The following is a 16,713-nucleotide window of genomic DNA, read 5'->3' as shown; positions in this document are numbered from 1 at the left end:
CTAGAAGTCCTGGGACTGGCTGTGCTCGGAAGGCTGCAGGCTGGTGCGGAGCTTGTACATATGGTTGAGCGCTTGTGTGAGGAAAGCCCCGCTGGTGTTGATCTCCATCAGGGTCAGGTTGTCCAGCTAGAACACAAGAGACAGACTGGGTGGCCACAGAATTTTTGAATTTGAGAAAAAAAGATCTGCTGAACAAAAGTAAAAAAACGCCTTAAAAATAAAGCAGCGAGGGCCTCCCCGGTGGCGCAGCGGTTGAGCGCTGGGTTGCGAAGCTGCCCGCAGCCTCTGCGGCGCCGGTTCAATCCCCGGCTGCTCCCCGGCCACCGGAGGAGGGTCCCACATGGCGCGCAGACCTCTCCTGCCGCCCGCTGCTCCCCTCAGCAGTGTCCTTCGGTCCTTCTGCCTGCTCTGCTCCCCGCTCTGGCTCTGGTGAATCCTCTCACCCTCCCGCGCTTCTGACTGTACCCAGTGCTTGTATAAATAAATAAATCTTTAAAAAATAAAAAAAATTAAAAACTAAAGCAGCGAGGGGCCTCCCAGGTGGCGCAGGGGGTTAAGACACAACCTATGAAGCTAACTGCAGCCACTGCAGCATGAGTTCGATCTCCGGCCAGGAAGCTACCCACATGGCGCAGCAGACCTCTCCTGTCTCCCTGCTGTTCCCCTCAGCAGTGGATTTCAGTCAGTCTGCCTGTTCTGCTCCCCACTGTCTCTGGTGAATCCTCTCACCCCCCACACCTCTGGCCTGTAACCCCGTTCTTGTATGTATAAATCAATCTTCAAAAAAAAATAAATAAAGCAGCGAGCACAAATGGGATTCTGGCTGACATCGGCCTCGGCCCCCCTACACGCCTGCATCCTGGCTACACTGTGGCTCTCGGGGCACAGGCAGGCACCCACCTTGGCATGCGCCTCCTGCTGCCTCACGAAACTGTCGGCAGACACGCGCAGCTTGGCGATGCGCGTATCCCACATGTCCTTGATCAGAGTCCGGATCTCATCTGCTTTCGGGATGTTGTCTGAAGCACTAAAGGAAGCAACAGACGACTTAAGTCCGGTGGGGTGGCACTTGGTCAACTGCAGCCCATCCAGCTGGGAGGGGTGGTTAGCGAGTGTCCAGAAGGCGGCTGCAGGCCCAGCTGCTCCAGACTCAGTTTGTTTTGCTTGTGATTTTAAAACGTAAGACTTTCTCGCAGTTTAGTTTGGTGCAACAAAGCCCAGCTGTGATCACACTGAGGACTCTGGCGCCCGACCACGCCGCGCCCAGCATACCACAGGGGTGGACTCCATCTACGCAGAAGGCCTAGCCTCCCTGGGAGCTGCTCTAAGTCAGACGTCCTCCCTTCCTGCAGAACCGGGTCTCCACACTGTGCACTTTGCAGTGTGACTGCCTTTCAGGGCTGGCTCCCCTCACGACTTCTCCAGCTCACACCCTGTGGCTGCTCACCCAAGGGCCCACTGCCCACCAGAGGGAGGAACGAGGGCTGTGTGCCAGGCACTGTGCTCTGCACCCACCACTCCTGGCCTCACAAACCCTGCAAGGGAGGTCACCTCCCATGCCAGAGAGAAAATCAGGAAGTCACAGAAAAGGGCAAAGAGCAGAAGCAGCTCCCTGACTCTTGCCCAGAGGGGGCGAGGGGTAAGAGCAGCTTTCCTGGGTAAGACAGACTTCAGCTAGCTTATGAGGGAAAAGACAGACTAGAGATAAACAGACACTGGCACCGCCATCACCGGCGCCCCAGGACAGACCAGAAGTGCTCTCCGCTGGCTGAACTTGGCTCCTGGTCTATAGATGGAGAATCTGTTTTTTTAAACTGAAATCCAGTCTCAGCCGCTCAATGTGACTTAGGCTGGTCACCTGGCTGTTTCATCCAGGCATTGTACTGCCTTTTAAAATAATATATTATATGGGCCTCCCTGGTGGCGCAGCGGTTGAGCGCTGGGTTGCGAAGCTGCCCGCAGCCTCTGCAGTGCCGGTTCGATCCCCGGCTGCTCCCCGGCCCCCGGAGGAGGGTCCCACATGGCGCGCAGACCTCTCCTGTCGCCCGCTGCTCCCCTCAGCAGTGTCCTTCGGTCCTTCTGCCTGCTCTGCTCCCCGCTCTGGCTCTGGTGAATTCTCTCACCCTCCCGTGCTTCTAACTGTACCCAGTGCTTGTATAAATAAATAAATTAAAAAATAAAATAAAATATTTTAATTTTCTTTAGTTTAAAATACAATTTAATTTCCCTCTTAAGGTACACCGTGTGATAATCTGATACTCATTTATTGTGAAATGATTACCACAGTCAGGCTAGCTAACACTTCCATCACCTCACATAATTACCACTTCTTTCTTGTGGTAATAACATGTAAGGTCTATTCTCTTAGCAACAGAGACCATAGCGTAGTATGAAAATGTCTAGCTGGGAGTAAAAATCTCTCACACACAGTGTCTCCAGCACATGGTCTAGGAAAATGATGTTCACACACGCGAAAGGGTGACCTTGGACCCATACGACCAGCATCTGCTAGTGTCAGCACAGCACAGACTTTCTTACATGACCTTTCCAATAAAGACGACAGTGCTTCAGAACACTGGCTAGGACTCAGCTATGGCATCCCACCCCTTTGGGTGTGCAGGCGCACCCCGCCCACCGCCAAGGCACGCACAGTCCTCCACCAAGGTCACTGGGCCCTTCCCTCCTTCCGCCCCTCCCCCCCACCCGCCCCCCTAGCCTCTGCTTTAATGGGATTTTTTTATACAGTGGACTTGAAGATCCAAACATTTGGTTCCTACAATCTGAAGGGCTGATTTAAGAACCAAGGACCCAGGCGCCTGGTTAAGCACAGAACAAAGGTAACATTAGGCCCCTGGCAGAATGGATTATAGAATTAGTAAACAAGGGTCTAATAGCTACTGCGCATGTACCTCCAGACGATCAGGCCCTGCCCAGCTGCCTACACCGTCTCCCTTTGGAGTGGCACTCCCCCGGTCACGACATCGGTCACGAGAACCCCCCAGCACTCTCCTGGGAACCCCTCCTGTCCTGCAGACTAAGGCAGCACCAGCTCAGCACGCCATGCCCTGACTTCTCCCTGCACTGCACTCTGCCCTGAGCTCTTCTTGGCCTCTGGCAGCAGCAGTATCAGGACTGCAAACCACACCCTCGCTCCAGCACTTTAAACACTGTGGTGTGACAGCCAGTGTGAACAGGTCACCTCGCCCCTCACACAACTGAGACTCCAGCCTGCGCGACTGTCCACCTCAAGTCCACGAAGCAGCTCCAGACCCTCACTGAATCAGCAGTGCCATTCAGGGCTCTCCACGGCGGGCAGTCGACACCTCCCCAATTTCTGTGCCAGTCTGCTCTCGAATCCAGCAAGTAAAAGGTGCCGGGCAGGCCTTCGAGGCTTGTGCTCTAAGTACCAAACAAACCAGTACCCACACTTGTCCCTCAGCTGCATTCATCCATCCGGCCAACACAGGCATGGTGCCAGGTGCAGTGCAGGTGTGCAGGAGACGTCCCCGGCCACTGTCAGGGCTGGGCAGTGAGGGAGGGATGGAGGGCCGGGGGGGGGAACTGGGCACAGCCAGCCAGTGACTACGAATCCAAGACAGACAAACGCTGCAGAGGTGCACAACACACAGAGGGGACAGGGCATGTGGCCCGGGAGGGAGCGCCTGCGAAGCCAAAAAAGGCTAGAGCAGTAAATGCCAAGGCCCGGTGAAACCCAGGGGAGCCCGGAGACACAGGTAGGCAGACCCAGAGGAAAACCAGGTCAGGAGTGCAGCCTGGACCCTGGAAAGCTGGGGGCAGGACACCCCCGCAGCGTGGTGTGGGTTAGAAGCTGAGGCAACAGGACCAGCCAGCAGAAGCGAGAAGGCACTGGCACAGGCTTACGCAGAGGGCTGGCCGCACCGCTTGAGTTTGGTGCAAACGTGAGCCCCCTGGCCGTTCCTGTCGAACACCCACAAGAAATCCAATGTGCATACCCCAAGATAAAGGGGTAGAGTTGTACTAAGAGAATGTATTTATGGTGATGACAAAGGATACAGAAGTCCAGCAGCACCTCCAAGTGTGCAGCAACACAACGGGCCACACGGCCCGGCCCTGCCCTGCCCTCGGGGAGGTCCCAATAGGTGCCTTTTAGCCCAAGGATGGCTCTAGGGTCTGTCACCCTGCTTGAGGTCACAAGCAGTAGGCCGAAGCAGAGGCGGGCGGGATCTGGGTGAAGGAAGTGGGTATGGAGGCCAAGGCGGGCCCGGCCACGTCCTGCCTGTTCCACCCACGAGGGTGGTGTTCCCACCCCCATGTTGTCCGCCCATGACCCCCACCCAGTACCTCTGTCACTCGGAGAGTGTCTACACACAGTCCCTCACCTGCTACCCTGCAAGCCCCTCGCTGTGGCCACTCATTCACACAGACAGCCATGCTCGGGCGTGGACAGCTGGACACGGCATGCTTCTGCAATGGGGTTGGAAAGGCCCCATGATGCCTATTCCAACCCGACCCCAAAGGACAACTGGAGCCACAAAAGTAGGGAACCAAGTCCCATCATGCAGCCCAAACCCCTGCCGTCCCAGCGTGGACACTACTTTGAAACAAGTGAGACATAAGTGACAACAGCAAAATGCCCTTGCAGGCCACAAGTCTAAGCGCTGGTGGCCAGGACAGGCTCCTCAATACCAGCGTGCAGGAAAGCCGACCTCTGGATCGCTATTCAGAGCCTCCAACTGGCCATCAGTCTCTGTGTGGGGGACCCTAGTAATTGCCAATTTCAGGGTCCAAGAGTAAATAAGGAAGAAAGCTCACTTTTCTAGAGTAGCGTGTAAGAAGGAAAATGTTCTGAAAACACAAATAAGGACGCAGCTGACTGTCACAGTCTCTGTGAATAAAGAGCAAACCCAGCAGGGCCCCAGGCCCAGCAGCCTCAGGGGGAGGAGGGAAGACCAAGGGAGTGAAAGGGGGCAGGGGCAGAAGAGAGCAAGGGCCGAGCAAGTGCGCCCACATGACCCAGGGCACTGAGCTTGCAGCCGACACACCGTTTCTCTCTGCAGTGATGGTAAAACAAGACCGAAGGGGTGGGGGGCGTGAGGCATCAAACCCCAATTCAGTTTCCCTGGGGGTTCTAGGACAGCCATACTTACTGATTTAGCAAGAGTTTGGTAAGTTCCATGTAGTACGGGCTAGGCATAGGGGTAAAAGTTTCTTCATTGCGTTCATGATCCCTCATCTTCTCCAACTTCTCTGAAATTTAGAGCAAAACACATTTTACTATCACCATTATCTGAACCTGTATGAAGAACAGTTGGAGGAGAGCAGACACCGGCTCATCGAGGGCTTAAGACAGTGGAATAGGGGGGCCTCCCTGGTGGTGCAAGAGATTAAGACACAACCTATGAAGCTGTCCACAGCCACTGCAGCATGACTTCAATCCCCGGGCAGGGAGCTACCCACATGGTGCAGCAGACCTCTCCTGACTCCCCCGCTGCTCCTCTCAGCAGTGAATTTCAATCTGCCTGTTCTGTTCCCCACTCTGTCTCTGGTGAATCCTCTCACCACCCTACACCTCTGACCTGTACCCCAGTTCTGGTATGCATAAATAAAACTTTTTTTAAAAAAAATGAGGGCCTCCCCTGGTGGTGCAGCGGTTGAGCCCTGGGCTGCAAAGCTGCCCACAGCCTCTGCAGCACCGGTTCCATTCCCGGCAACCAGTGAGGGTCCCACATGGCGCGCAGACCTCTCCTGCCGTGCCTGCTGCTCCCCTCAGCAGTGTATTTCGTCAGTCTGCCTGTTCTGTTCCCCACTCTGGCTCTGGTGAATTCTCTCACCCTCCTGTGCTTCTGACTGTATCCAGTGCTTGTATGAAATAAATAAGTAAATCTTTAAAAAAAAAAAAAAAAAAAGACAATGAAATAGAAGTAAAAAACCCAAGGTAGCCAATAACAAAAAAATCCAAAATAGAGAACCACAGATAAAGAAATGGATAGAAATAGTAAGAAAAGCCATTGAGAAAAAGTAGGCAGGACAAATAAAAACAAAAAATATATATATATAATTAAAACTATCAAAAATACAAAACAAAATCTTACATCAATCTTCATCAATCTTCACCCAAAATGTTAATGGTCTGAATTCATCAATAAAAAGAAAGCCGAATCACGACTGCTGAAATAGAGTAATAAAAAGTGGCCCTAGGAAGAGACCCCCAGGGCCAGGTGGCTTCTCCAAGTAGTTCTGTCAAATCTTCAAAGAAAATCCAATACCTCTCCTACTCAAGCCCTAATAAAAAAGACAGAGGAAAACAACCCAGCACATACTATGAGGCTAACACTGTCTTGCTCCCAAAAGCAAGCAAGACAATGCAAAAAAAGAAAAGCATAGACCAGTATTCCTAATGAACATCGGTGCAAAAATCCTCACAAAAACCCAGCAAACAGAATACAGCAATGCAGCAAAAGAGTCATCCACCACCAATAGGCTTCAGCCCTGCAAGGGTGGTTTCCCATATACAAATCAATAGGTGCCATCCACCAGATCAACACAAAGGAAGACAAAAACCACATGTCAGTCTCAATAGAGGCCAAAAAGTTTCCAAGGAGATTCAAATCCATTGATGAAAACACTCAATGGGAATAAATGGGTTAATCTAAACATTTAAAGCCACACATGACACACCCCAGCCAACATCACACTCGATGGTGACGCGTTGAAGCCCACCCACTAAGGTCAGGACCCAGACAGGATGTCCACTGTCAGCACTAGTGTTCAGCATAGTACTAGTAGTCTGCACCAAAACAATCAGGCAAGAAAAAAACATAAAAGGAATCCAACTAGAAAGAAGTGAAACTCATTATCTGCAGGTGACATGTTGATATAGAGAAACCAAAAACTACTGAATAATTAAAGAACACAGTCAAGTGGCAGGACACAAACCCAATTTAAAAAAATCAGGGGGCCCTCCCTGGTGGCGCAGGGGTTAAGTCTCAGCACTATGAAGCTATCTGCAGCCTCTGCAGCACGAGTTCGATCCTGGCCAGGGAGCTACCCACAGGGCACAGCAGACCTCTCCTGTCTCCCTGCTGTTCCCCTCAGCAGTTTGTTTCAGTCAATCTGCCTGTTCTGTTCCCTACTCTGTCTCTGGTGAATCCTCTCACCCCCTGCACCTCTGGCCTGCACCCCAGTTCTTATATGCATAAATCTTTAAAAAAAAAAAAAAAGTGGGAGAAAACATAACGAAGAAGTGAAGGGCCAGTATATCAAAAACTTTAAAAGTGCTTAGGAAGTAAACAAAGATACAAAGAAATGGAAAGAGCCTGGGCTCCTGGGTAAGAAGACTTATCATTAAAATGGCCCTATCACCAAAGCAACTTACAGATTCAAGGCAATACCTATCAAAATACTGATGATTTTTTCAAGGACATTCAACAATTATCAAGTTGATATGAAACCACAACAGCCCAGAATAGAAAACACTCCTGAGAGAAGACGACAAATGCAGGTATCACAACACTTCCTGCCTTCAAACTGTCATCACACGGCAACAGCTCTCAAAACAGTAGGTCCTGGAACAAACACTGAGACAGACCACAGCGGTGGAGCAGAAAGGCCGGACACAAACCCACAGTGTGGACAGCTGCCTTCAGGACCCAGGAGCCAGGGCCCCGCCCGGAGGACCGCCTTCTTCCTCCCCACACGAGAGGCCTCTCTGGTAACGGTGCCGGGAACATGGAGAGCCACTTGCAAAAACCTCGACCAGGAGCCGTACTTAACTCCGTACAGAAAACTAATTCAAAACGGATGAAAGGCCCGGGCGCAAGCTCCAAAACCACAACGTACTTGAAAGAAAACACCGGGGACACGCTACAGGCCACAAATACGGAGATGTGCTTGGGGACTCAACCCCGATGGCAAGGGAAACCAAAGCAAACGTAAACAAGTGGGGCCACATCCAATTCAAAGCCATTGTACCGCAAAACGAACCCATTAAAAAAAAAAAGAACCTACAGAATGGGAAAAAATATTTGCATATCACAGATCTCACAAAGGGGCTAATCTCCAAAATGTACAAAGTTCTTACACAACCCAACAACAAAGAAACAGCCCAATCAAAACACAGGCGGAGGACCTAGACACTTTCTGAAGGTGACACTCAGGTGGCCCACAGACACATGAAAAACTGTTTACCTAATGTCCCTTATTATAAAGGAAATTAAAACCACACTGAGACCCCACCTCACCATGAGAACGGCTCATATAAAAAACAACAGAACCAACAGACGTGGGTGAGGCTGCAGGGAAAAGAACACTCATCCACAGCTGCTGGGAAGACAAGTTGGTGCAGCGCCTGTGAAAACTGGGATGGAACACTGTTGAGAAAATAAAAATGGGAATTCTGTACGAGCCAGCAGTACCCCATGCCCCCATTTGTTATTTATCCAAATAATATGAAAACTAATACAAAAAGATTTATCTGCACCTGTGGCTGAGCAGCACTGTCCACAACTGCCAGGTCACTGAGCCTACCCAAGTGCCCTTCGACAGACCAATGGACAAATAAACTGTGGATCATCTACTCGATGGAGTACTACACAGCTATGAAAAAGAGAAGCATAGTGGCATTTGGAACAAGATGGATGGACAGAGTGATTAAGTGAAATTAGTCAAAAAGTGAAAGGCGGGTATCAGAGCTTTCATTGACCTTCAGAACATAAATAACAACAAAAATACACAAGCAAAAAGAGTAGAAATAGATCTTGAATTTAATTAAAGAATAGAATGGTCACCAGAGGGAACACTGGGAGGGAGAGGATGAAGGAGGGAAGCAGAGGGCTAGAGGCACAGGGGGACTGGTGGAGGTTGAGTGGAACGTATGCACATTGGTAGGGCAAAAATGCAACCCAAAGATAAAAAATAGAAAATGCTGCTGGAATTGTGGAAAGCCACAGATAAAAGAATGAAATTGGATCATTTACAAGCTTTATATACAAAAATAAACTCAAAATGGTTTAAAGATTTAGATAGAAGCCTTGCCATAATAAAACACATACTATTGGGGATAGGATCCATGACATCAAAAAAACTTTTTCAGTCCACCACCCCATAAGGCAAAGGAAATAAAATAAACAAATTAGGATTATCTCTTGGCCTCTCCTGGTGGCGCAGCGGTTGAGCACTGGGCTGCGAAGCTGCGCACAACCTCAGCAGCACCGGTTCGATCCCCGGCCGCTGGGCAAAGGTCCCACATGGTACACAGACCTCTCCTGCCGCCCACTGCTCCCCTCAGCAGTATACTTCGTCAGTCTGCCTGCTCTGCTCCCCACTCTGGCTCTGGTGAATTCTCTCACCCTCCTGCGCTTCTGACTGTACCCAGTGCTTGTACAAATAAATAAATAAAATATTTTAAAAAAAAAAGAATTCAAACAACCTCATTTCCCACCTTAAAGAACTGGAAAAAGAGCAACAACAACAACAAAAAAAAAGCCAGGAGAAGAAACGAAATAATAAACATCAAAGCAGAAATAAATAAAATAGAAGTTAAATCAATGAAACCAAAAGTTGGTTCTTCGGAAAAAAACCTAGACAAACCTCTAGTCAAGCTCACAAAGAAAAAAATGGGAGAACACAAAAACAGAATCCTACACTAAAGAGGAGAAATTACAACAGACACAGAAATCAAAAGAATAATCAGGGGGACACCCTGGTGGCACAAGGGAAGCACTATAAAGCAGTCCACAGCTACTGCAGCAGGACTTGGATCCCCTGCCAGGGAGGTGACCCACATGACACAGCAGACCTCTTTGTCTCTCCTGCTGCTCCCCTCAGCAGTGTATTTCAGTGGATCCACCTGTTCTGCTCCCTGCTCTGTCTCTGCTAAGTCCTCTCACCCCCCACCCCCACACCTCTGGCCTACACCCCAACTCTTGTATGCATAAATATTAAAAAAAAGAGAAAGAATAATCAGATTAGTAACAACAGTTATATGCAAAGAAGTTCAACAATCTAGAAGAGATGGACAAATTCCTAGAACTGTACAATTATCAAAGATAGATCAAAAAGAAATCAAACACCTAAACAGACCAATTATATTGAAACAGTAATCAAAACCCTCCCCCAAAACAAAAGCCCAGAACCAGATGGCTTCACAAATGAATTCTACCAAATGTTCAGAAATGAACTAATGCCTATCCTCACAAACTCTTTCAAAAATTTGAGAAGGAATACTACCAAATATATTTCACGAAGCCAACAATACACTAATACCAAAACTGAGCAAGGACAGACAAAAAAAGAAAACTATAGGCCAATCTCTTTAATGAACACTGATGCAAAAATCCTCAGTAAAATCCTAGCCAATAGAATCCAACAATGCATCAAGAAGATAGTTTACCATGACCAAGTGGAATTTATTCTAGGGGCACAAGGATGGTTTCAACATCCGAAAATCAATGTAATCCAACACATCAACAAAAATTAAAAGAAAAAGAAAAACCAGGGCCTCCCTGGTGGAGCAAGGAGTTAAGCACAGCACTATGAAGCTACCCCTGGCCAGGGAGCTACCCACATGGCACAGCAGACCTCTCTGTCTCACCTGCTGCTCCCCTCAGCAGAGTATTTCAGTCAGTCTGGCTGTTCTGTTCCCCGCTCTGTCTCTGATGGATCCTCTCACACCCCCCACACCTCTGACCTGTACCCAGTTCTTGTATGCATAAATATTTTTTAAAAAATTTTTTAAAATAAAAACCATACGATCATATCAATAGATACTGAGAAAACATTCAACAAAGTTCAACATCCATTTATGATGAAGGTCCTCGATACACTCAGGTAGAAGGAACATACCTTAACATCATAAAGGCTATATACGACAAACCCATAGCCAATATTCTCAATGGTGAAAAGCTGAAAGCCTTTCCCGTAAGATCTGGAACAAGACAACGATGTCCACTGTTACCACTGCTTTCCAATATAATACCAGAAGTCCTAGCAGAGCAATAAGAGGATCCAAATAGGGAAAGAAGTAAAACTATCATTGCTTGCAGATGACATAATATATATACAGAACCCTAAAAACTCCACAGAAAAACTAATCGGGGCCTCCCCGGTGGCGCAGCAGGTTGAGCGCAATGCTGTGAAGCTGTCCGCAGCCTCTGCAGTGTGGGTTCAATTCCCGGCCAGCTAGGGGGATTCCCACATGGCCCAGCAGACCTCTCCTGTCTCGCCCACTGCTCCCCTCAGCAGTGCTTTGGATCTGTCTGCCTGTTCTGCTTCCCACTCTGTCTCTGGTGAATCCTCTCACCCTCCTGCGCCTCTGGCCTGTATAAATAAACACTAAATCTTTAAAAAAAAAAAAAAAAAAGAAAAACTAATCAAAATAATCAGTTTAGTAAAGAAGCAGGATACAAAATCAACACAAAAAAATCAAACAGCCTTCCTATAAGCAAACAATCAATCTGAAAAATAAGAAATCAAGAAAACCATCCATTTTATAATTGAAACAAAAAAAAATCCAATACTTGGGGATAAACCGAACAGTTGAAAGACCTATAGAAAGAAAATTATAAAACATTGTTAAGGGCCTCCCCTCGTGGCGCAGCAGTTGAGAGCTGGGCTGCGAAGCTGCCCGCAGCCTCTGCAGCACCGGTTCAATCCCCAGCCGCAGGCGAGGGTCCCACATGGCATGCAGACCTCTCCTGTCGCTCCCGCTGCTCCCCTCAGCAGTGTATTTCATCAGTCTGCCTGTTCTGTTCCCTGCTCTGGCTCTAGTGAATTCTCACCCCCTATACCTCTGGCCTGTACCCCAGTTTTTGTAAGCATAAAAAAATAAATCTTAAAAAAAAAGAAATAGAACAAATATTAATGAAATTCATATGGAACTATTGGGGGGGGGAAGGATACCCTAAACGAACTCCACAAATACAGGTTTCTTGGACCCAACCCCCACCCCTGACCAAAGAGATCCAAGACACCAAGGACGACAAATCCCATAATGTCCTCATCTCCGACAGGAGGGCTGCTGGGAACTGTGGTTGGAGTTAAGCAGCCAGGCTTGGTGTCTAACCACACACGTGGGCCTTGGGGCTCACTTGGCTTTTTGCCAGCTCACAGCAGGCTACTGAGACTCTAGCTCAGGGGAATCTGTAGGATGTGTTCACCAATTTATCTCCCTCTCCCTAAGTTATTCATTTTTCATTTCTTCATTTCCCCTTCTTTTGCAAATAAACCCTTTTATTAAGCTTTTCGTGTGTGTGTGCCTGCAGTTGAGTATTATAAGTCCCTTTTAAGCGTACAGGTGAGGACCCACAGTCAGGCAACCCACCTCATATAGGGGTTGCCCTATAACAGAACCACAAAAAACCTTGAACAGCCAAAGTTCTCCTGACTATAAAGAAGGAGAATGGAGGTATCACACTCCCCGACATCAAACTATATTACAAAACCATATTAATTAAAACTTTATGGTACTGGAACAAACACAGACCAATGGGATCAAACAGAAAACCCAGAAATAAACCCACATATTTATGAACAACTAATCTTTGACATGGCACAGCCGACCTCTCCTATCTTGCCTGCTGCTCCCCTTAGCAGTGTATTTCAGTCAGTCTGCCTGTTCTTTTCCTGTCTCTGGTCAATCCTCTCACCCCCGCACCTCTGGCCTGTACCCCAGCTCTTGCATACATAAATAAATCTTAAACATACACACACACACAATGAGATACCACCTTACACCAGTAAGAATGGCACATATTAAAAAAAAAAAAAAAAAACAGAAACTGGGCCTCCCTGGTGGCCCAGGGGTTAAAGATAGGGCTATCAACATATCATCAACCACTGCAGCACAAGTTCAATCCCCAGCCAGGGAGCTACCCACATGGCACGGCAGACCTCTCCTGTCTCCCCGCTGCTCCCCGCAGCAGTGGATTTCAGTCAATTCGCCTGTTCTGTTCCCCACTCTGGTGGATCCTCCAATCCCCACCCCCCACCCCACCCCCGCACCTCTGGCCTATACTCCAGTTATTGCATGTGGAAGAAAAGGAACTCTCATACACTGCAGGTGGGAATGGAAACTAGTCCAACCACTATGGAGAACTGTGTGGAGGTTCCTCAATCTACTAAAAATGGAGCTTCCGTAAGACCCAGTAATTCCACTCCTAGGGATCTAGCCAAAGGACATAGAAACATTAATTCAAAAGGACACCTGCAGGGCCTCCCTGGTGGCACAAGGGGTTAAGACGCAACCTATGAAGCTTCTGCAGCCACTGCAGCAAGAGTTCGATCCCCTGGCCAGGGAGCAACCCACATGGCGCAGCAGACCTCTCCTGACTCGCCCGCTGCTCCCCTCAGCAGTGTACTTTGGTCAATCCGCCTATTCTGTTCCCCACTCTGTCTCTGGTGAATCCTCTCAGCCTCCCCACCCTTCCACATACCTCTGGCCTGTGCTCCAGCTCTTGTATACATAAATAAAAAAAATCTTAAAAAAAAAAAAAACAGAACACCTGCACCTCTATGTTTACTGCAGCACTATTTACAATAGGTAAGATATGGAAACAACCCAAATGTCCAAAAATAGATGACTGGATCAAGAAGATGTGGAAAATACACACAATGGAATATTCTCAGCAATCAAAAGATAAACTCATGCCATTCACAGCAACATGGATGGAGCTGGAAGGGATGATGCTCAGTGAAATAAGCCAGAAGGAAAAACACTGGATAGTTTCACTTATAGGAGGAATGTAAGGGAACTAAATAAGGAATCAAGGGGAAAAAATAATTATAATAACTTAAAACACAAAAGTAACAGGCAACTGTAAATCAGAGACATTCTGAAAGGGGAAAGGGGACGGGGCAGAATCCAGACAGGGAGGGCGCACAGGGGCCGTGGCGACGGTGCGCGGTGCGGGGTGGCGGGGATTTTCTGGGGACTGCGCCTGAGAGGAGAAAGCAAACATTGTGCAAGAAGGAAGAATGATGTAAAATATATAGAGAAAGAAATGTAAACTACTTTCAAAAACCAGTGGACATCAATAAACACCTCGGGCCCCGAGGCTAGGAGGGCGGGAGAGGGACGGGGGTAGGGGATGATGGCGGAGGGGAACAGAATATCTTTACTATGAACTGAGCAGCAGCAGTGACAGCCTCATGCTCACCTTTTCTCACTAACTTAAAAAACAGGATTAGAACATTTTACAAAAACCAAACTGCCACACACTCCCGCGCAAAATTTACATTTTCGGCCACTCCCATCTCTGAGGTGGGGAAGAGGCTCAGAACACAGTATGTTTGTGTCTCTGATGCACTTGCTTTTTTCCTAACAGCTTTTTTTATTATTATTTATTTATTTATTTATACAAGCACTGGGCACAGTCAGAAGCGCGGGAGGGTGAGAGAATTCACCAGAGCCAGAGCGGGGCGCAGAGCAGGCAGAAGGACCGAAGGACACTGTTGAGGGGAGCAGCGGGCGGCAGGAGAGGTCTGCGCGCCATGTGGGACCCTCACCGGTGGCCAGGGATCGAACTGGCGTTACAGAGGCTGTGGACAGCTTCGCAGCCCAGCGCTCAACCGCTGTGCAACCGGGGAAGCCCTTTTCCTAACAGCTTTTTTTTTAAAAAAAGATTCATTTATTTTTGCATAAAACTGGGGTACAGGCCAGAGGTGTGGGGGTGAGAGGACTCCCCAGAGACAGAGTGGGGAGCAGAGCAGGTGGATTCACTGAAACACACTGCTGAGGGGAGCAGCGGGGAGACAGGAGGGGTCTGCTGCGCCATGTGGGCAGCTCCCTATGACTTAACCCCTAGGCCACCAGGGAGGCCCTTTTCCTCACAGCTTTCTGAGCCGTAACAGGCAGACCCTGGAAGAACACGCCGCAACGGCTGTCAGCACGTCCAGAGGCACACAACCAACACCTCCATTACTTTCACGGCACTTTCACACCCCAAAAAGGAAGCTTGGAAACCCTCTATCCCTTCCAGTCCCCACTCCCTAGGTTCGCCCATGTGTTAGCCTCCTGGAACGTCGCCCCATCGGGCCACAGAACGTCCCACTGCAGGGGGATGGGGTCTTCCGTGCAGTCTTAGTGACAAATCCTGACTGCGCCCCTCAGCGCGTGTGTTTACGGGGTGCTGCTGCAAGCACCCACGCGTCTTTAGGGCCACACTCTCGGGAGACCTTGAGATCCAGCCCGACCCGCCCCAGGTGTGAGCGCTCAGGGGTCGCACCCGCCTCCTCTAAGCGCCAATCTGCGAGCATCGGTTTCAGGTGTGGGTGGGCCGCGGCTGCGGCGCCGGGCTCCCCCTCGGGAGGGGCCCCCCGCGGGGCCCATCGCTCACCTACGTCCATCCACTCGGGGGGCAGCAGCCGACACTTCTGCCGCTGTTTCAGGTTGATCGCCAGCCACAGCGGCACCTCCACCGGCAGCCCCGGGTTGAACGGGCCCAGGTCCCCCTGCCGAGGGAGACGCGGGCGTGAGCGCCCCAGCCAGGCCCCCGCGGTCCGGGCCGCCCGGGAAGGGCGCGGTGAGGGGGGCGGGGGTCCCCTGGGGGCCGCCTCTCCCCGCCGGGCAGCGCGAGGCTCCCGGGGACGCCGGAACCCGGCTCCCCCGGCGGGAGGCGGCCCGGGCAGCCCCGACTGGGGGGCCCCCTCAGCTCCCCGCCGGCTGACAGCAGGACACGCGCGCAGGCCCCCCGCCCCCCGGCTCGCGGGCACCTCGCCCTCCCCACGGCCGCTCCTGTCCGGCCTGAGAGGACCCGCCGGCCCCGCGCCGCTCGGACGCCCCCACAGCCCTCCCGGCGCCCCCCCCCGGCGCCTCCCCCCGGCGCCCCCACAGCCCCTCCCGGCGCCCCCCCCGCGCCCCCACAGCCCCTCCCGGCGCCCCCCAAGGCGCCCCCACAGCCCCTCCCGGCGCCCCCCCCGCGCCCCCACAGCCCCTCCCGGCGCCCCCCCCCGCGCCCCCACAGCCCCTCCCGGCGCCCCCCCGGCGCCCCCACAGCCCCTCCCGGCGCCCCCCCCGGCGCCCGGCGCGGGGCTGAGGCCGCGGCGGCCGAACCTGCGCCCCCCGCGCCCGCCGCGCGCGCGCTCACCCCGATGAGGTAGATCTTGTCCAGGCTGAAGTTCGGGATGATGGTGACCGGCTCCTTCTCGGCCAGGAACTCCACCTCGGCCGCTTCCATGGCGGCGCCCGCGGCCGCCCCGCGTCCCGAGGGGTCGCCCGGCCGCCGCTTTCCCGCCACCGCGCGGGCCCGCCTCCCCCGCCGGAAGGGCCCCCGGCCAATCAGCGGGCGGCCCTCTCCGGGGGCGGGGCAGCGGCGCCGCGACGGCCGCGCGGATTGGCGCGCTCCAGCGCGGCCCCGCCCACCGCCCCCACCCCTTCCCCTCCCGGGCCGCCCACTTCCGGCTCAGGCCCCGCCCCGGGCTCCCGCCCCGCCCCGCCCCCGGGGCCGCGCACCTGCGCCCCGCACCTGCGCCCCCGCCCGCCGCCCCCCGCCGCGCGGCCGCCGCCCTGCGCGCACCCCCTAGCGGGTGGGCTTCGGGCGCGTCTCCGTCGCAGTTCGCGCCCAGCCGTGAGAAAATGCATTCATTGGGGTGCTGCCTGCCTGCCCCGGCAAGACGGGGCTCTGGCGGGCGGAGACGGAAGGCGCGGCTTCCTCCCGCTTCGCGGTCTTCCGCCCGCGCTGCGCCGGTTGCAGTCTGTGCACACGCAGGTTCCTCCCCACCCGCAGCTTCCAGGGC

At 51.8% G+C, this 16,713-nt stretch overlaps 1 protein-coding gene across 1 annotated transcript; it reads right to left on the bottom strand.

The window, feature by feature from the left end:
- Positions 1 to 16,154, bottom strand: GINS2 (GINS complex subunit 2; the record flags this gene model as incomplete). The annotated part of the gene is made up of 5 exons (XM_084257757.1): positions 1 to 126; positions 901 to 1,027; positions 5,130 to 5,229; positions 15,315 to 15,429; positions 16,065 to 16,154. 5 exons carry the CDS (start codon positions 16,152 to 16,154, stop codon positions 1 to 3), a joined length of 558 nt encoding a protein of 185 aa, XP_084113883.1.
- Between the last annotated feature and the right edge of the window lie 559 nt (positions 16,155 to 16,713).

The sequence above is a fragment of the Talpa europaea genome (assembly GCF_964194135.1).
Source record: "Talpa europaea genome assembly, chromosome: 16".
NCBI classification, from domain to species: Eukaryota; Metazoa; Chordata; class Mammalia; order Eulipotyphla; family Talpidae; genus Talpa; species Talpa europaea.
Note: the sequence above shows the minus strand (reverse complement) of the source record. Positions and strands in the feature narration are given on the sequence as shown.